Below are 5000 nucleotides of genomic sequence, written 5' to 3'. Positions count from 1 at the left end.
ATAATAACTTGGTATGTCAATAATTATGACTTTTTATCTCATAATTAAATTTTAGTGTCATAATTTCAATTTATTAATCTCATAATTATGACTTATCTCATAATAATGACTTAGTATGTCATAATTAAATTTTAAGATGCTAATTTTTACTTTGTGTCATAATTTCACCTTTTTAATCTCATAATTATGCCTTTTCTCATAATAATGACAGAATGTTCATAATTATGATTTTTTTTATCTCATATTTATGACTTCTCTCATAATAATGATTACTTAGTATGTTCATATTTATGAATTTTTGTCTCATAATTATGACTTAGAATGTCAGTTGAATCTTAATGTCATTTCATCTTTTTAAATCTCATGATTATTCCTTATCTCATAATAATGACTTAGTATGTTCATAATTATGACTATTTTTCTCACATTTATGACTTAGTATGTCATAATTCAATTTATGGTCGTAATTTTTACTTTGTCATAATTTCATCTTTTTTTAATCTCATGATTATTCCTTATCTCATAATAATGACTTAGTATGTTCATAATTATGACTATTTATCTCACATTTATGACTTAGTATGTCATAATTCAATTTTATGGTCGTAATTTTTACTTTGTCATAATTTCATCTTTTTAATCTCATAATTATGCCTTATCTCATAATATTGACTAAGTATGCTCATAATTATGACTTGTTATCTCATATTTATGACTTCTCTCACAATAATGATTACTTAGTATGTTCATAATTATGTATTTGTGTCTAATAATTATGACTTGGTATGTCATAATTCAATTTATGGTCGTAATTTTTACTTTGTCATAATTTCATCTTTTTTAATCTCATAATTATTCCTTATCTCATAATAATGACTTAGTATGTTCATAATTATGACTATTTTTCTCACATTTATGACTTAGTATGTCATAATTCAATTTATGGTCGTAATTTTTACTTTGTCATAATTTCATCTTTTTAAATCTCATGATTATTCCTTATCTCATAATAATGACTTAGTATGTTCATGATTATGACTATTTATCTCACATTTATGACTTAGTATGTCATAATTCAATTTTATGGTCGTAATTTTTACTTTGTCATAATTTCATCTTTTTTAATCTCATAATTATGCCTTATCTCATAATATTGACTAAGTATGCTCATAATTATGACTTTTTATCTCATATTTATGACTTCTCTCACAATAATGATTACTTAGTATGTTCATAATTATGTATTTGTGTCTAATAATTATGACTTGGTATGTCATAATTTCAGTTTTTTTAATCTCATAATTATGCCTTATCTCATAATATTGACTAAGTATGCTCATAATTATGACTTTTTATCTCATATTTATGACTTCTCTCACAATAATGATTACTTAGTATGTTCATAATTATGTATTTGTGTCTAATAATTATGACTTGGTATGTCATAATTTCAGTTTTTTTAATCTCATAATTATGTCTTATCTCATAATAATGACTTAGTATGTTCATAATTATGACTTTTTTTCTCATATTTATGACTTGCATTATATAATTAATCTTAATTATATTTTTATGTCATAATTTTGACTGATTATTCATAATTTTGAATATTTTTTGTCATAAGATTTACCAAAATATGATTTGTGTTTTATTCTGTGGCAGAAATACGAAACGAGACGTAGCCTACACATTGAGTCAACATTATGGTCAAACTTGTTTTAAAAAGCCTTTCATCCAGCAGTGTAAATGTCAACCTGCATTTTAAAGATGTCATTATGCTGGATCTGTGTGTCTCCACATGCCTAACCCTGCCTTCACGTGCTGTCGGACACTTCCCACTTCTGAAGTCGCGATTACGAGCTTGAGAGCGCGTTCATGTCCTAGTATTTACGATCATTCCGATAGTGAAGGCAGCAGAATAACATCAGACCACAGAAACAGACTTTTAACCAGGTCAGTAACGACAGGAGCTCATTTGCGTGTTATTAACATACAGATTATCATCATTACATCCATAACTAAATTGAGCTTTGATTTATATACAGGCTTCTAGAGTAAAATTAATAGCTGAATTAACAACAAATTCAAAGTTTAGACCGAGTGGTGTGCGAGTCGAATCATTCGTTTAATGATTCATTCGAATCGAAACACCCGACTATGGCCTTATGAAAGTTACTTACTATATGAACCATGTTAAAATGATCATACACAACTTATTATTTGGTTTCCTTCACACTGATAGAACTTTCAGACTCTTTTTTGCCATTTTGAGTTTGATGTATGTAGGCTACCACTATGTTAATAACACCGTTATAATAGTTTAAAAAAATCAAATGAGCTTCATTAGCATGGCTGTGTATCACAGTGTTGCCAAAGCATTAACATATTACAATAACTATGTGTGATGACTCGAGTGAATCACTGATTCGTTTATGAACCGATTCGCTGAGATGACTCGTGTTTCCCAGTGGAGTTGTGAATGCGCGCTGACGTCACACCGCGTGTATCCAATCATGACGCGCGCTCACGGGAGGCCGCCAAGCTCAGTTTGACTGACTGCTGTGTGCAGGAATAGCTGAAGTAGCTCGCAGATAAACACTGACTTTTATCCAACTAACTGTAAATATCAGCGCGAGATATGACGCGGATGTGAGCGGGGTAGTTAAGGTAAGATAAATCAGTGTATGTTAGGTAGTTTGTGTGTGTGTGCGCGAGGTAAGTAGAAGCGTTAGCTCGCTAGGTTAGGTTAGCTTAGCGTTAGCAGCGTCGAGCTAACGCGAACAACAGCGCGAGGGTCGCGATGCGATGATGATTCGCGTCGCTCTCCGAACACAACAAGCCGCTCATCCGAACAGCCCGTTTTTAAAAGTATATAATCATGACATAAATACGTAGAAATTATGACAGCCTCACTCAGATATGTCATAATTATGACTTTTTATGTGAATAAAACATTTAAGATTTACTAAAGCATATTTTTCCTATGTGGTGGAAACGGGCTTCCATACAATCGAGCTCAGAAAAGTGCAACTTGTTTTTGTTGTTGTTTATATGTGTGGACAGAATTTCATAAATATATTCATCTTAGTCCAATAAACATGTTGAGTTAATTAAACATGCTTTATGTAAGTTCATAATATCTGACTGCTCACTGTAATCTTGAATCAGAGTAACTAACCTCTCTGATGACGTGTTTACTGGCGCGAGGGCGGGGCTATAACCTGTCACTCACATGAGATCAGCCAATAGCAAACCACAACCATCCAATCAATTCCCCACAGACACAATCAAGCCCCGCCCACATTTGTTCTTGTTCCAGAAGTGATTCGCTCGGATATACGGCACTATAGAGGAGAGAAGACGAGTGCAACTTCACTTTAATGAAGAGTTTAATAAAGTGTTTGTGTCTCAGCAGAACTGCCGTCTCAGAGCGAAGACTGGCCCCACGCTCAGCTCTCCATCATGGCTAAAGATGTAAGAAACACACGCTTCACAGTATTACACACACACACATGTGCCATATTTCCCTGTCCAGACTAGTCTACGGTTATGTGTTTCATGTAATAATTCCAGCATTTCTTTTATAAGATCATAATCTCCGTCTCTGATCCTCAGGCTGGACTCAAAGAAACTAATGGAGAGATAAAGCTGTTTGGCAACCAGACCCTGAGTCCGGGAAAACGTGAGTACACACTGAGCCCAGTGCATGATGGGTAACGACAGCTGGGGTAATTACACACTGAGCCCAGTGCATGATGGGTAACGACAGCTGGGGTAATTACACACTGAGCCCAGTGCATGATGGGTAACGACAGCTGGGGTAATTACACACTGAGCCCAGTGCATGATGGGTAACGACAGCTGGGGTAATTACACACTGAGCCCAGTGCATGATGGGTAACGACAGCTGGGGTAATTACACACTGAGCCCAGTGCATGATGGGTAACGACAGCTGGGGTTCATTACACACTGAGCCCAGTGCATGATGGGTAACGACAGCTGGGGTAATTACACACTGAGCCCAGTGCATGATGGGTAACGACAGCTGGGGTTCATTACACACTGAGCCTAGTGCATGATGGGTAACGACAGCTGGGGTTCGTTACACACTGAGCCCAGTGCATGATGGGTAACATTAGCTGGGGTTCATTACACACTGAGCCCAGTGCATGATGAGTAACGACAGCTGGGGTAATTACACACTGAGCCTAGTGCATGATGGGTAACGACAGCTGGGGTAATTACACACTGAGCCTAGTGCATGATGGGTAACGACAGCTGGGGTTCGTTACACACTGAGCCCAGTGCATGATGGGTAACGACCGCTGGGGTTCATTACACACTGAGCCCAGTGCATGATGGGTAACATTAGCTGGGGTAATTACACACTGAGCCCAGTGCATGATGGGTAACGACAGCTGGGGTAATTACACACTGAGCCCAGTGCATGATGGGTAACGACAGCTGGGGTAATTACACACTGAGCCTAGTGCATGATGGGTAACGACAGCTGGGGTTCGTTACACACTGAGCCCAGTGCATGATGGGTAACGACAGCTGGGGTTCGTTACACACTGAGCCCAGTGCATGATGGGTAACATTAGCTGGGGTAATTACACACTGAGCCCAGTGCATGATGGGTAACGACAGCTGGGGTTCATTACACACTGAGCCCAGTGCATGATGGGTAACATTAGCTGGGGTTCATTACACACTGAGCCCAGTGCATGATGGGTAACGACAGCTGGGGTCTAAACATTATTACCATTAATCGCTGACTAACTGTGTGTGTAAAGTCACATCCAATTACATCACTGTTCAAAATATTGTTTTTAATATCTTTTATCAGGGATGCATTAAGTGGATCAAAAGTTACTTTTAAAAATAATGTCTGATGATTTTTCTTAATATGATCACACTAGTCGACAGCCACTAAATGAGAGAATAGATGCAATTATTGATTTATATATACGTTTTAAATGCTAATAATATGATACAA

The 5000-nt window shown here is 36.6% G+C and overlaps 1 protein-coding gene across 8 annotated transcripts in view; it reads left to right on the top strand.

Moving 5' to 3' along the window:
* Window positions 1-1838: 1838 nt before the first annotated feature.
* Window positions 1839-5000, top strand: part of tfdp1b (transcription factor Dp-1, b) — a 20088-nt gene continuing 16926 nt past the window's right edge. Inside the window, exons 1-3 of one of the 8 annotated variants that reach the window (XM_079848940.1) lie at window positions 1839-1953; window positions 3416-3474; window positions 3616-3682. In XM_079848940.1, coding sequence (XP_079705066.1) covers window positions 3463-3474; window positions 3616-3682 — 79 coding nt within the window. In that variant the 5' untranslated portion in view covers window positions 1839-1953; window positions 3416-3462. Of the gene's footprint in view, window positions 1954-2515; window positions 2668-3412; window positions 3475-3615; window positions 3683-5000 lie in introns of those variants that run through there. The other 7 variants (XM_079848944.1, XM_079848941.1, XM_079848945.1 and 4 more) reach the window with 7 other exon arrangements.

This window comes from Squalius cephalus, assembly GCF_949319135.1.
Source record: "Squalius cephalus genome assembly, chromosome: 2".
NCBI classification, from domain to species: Eukaryota; Metazoa; Chordata; class Actinopteri; order Cypriniformes; family Leuciscidae; genus Squalius; species Squalius cephalus.
Note: the sequence above shows the minus strand (reverse complement) of the source record. Positions and strands in the feature narration are given on the sequence as shown.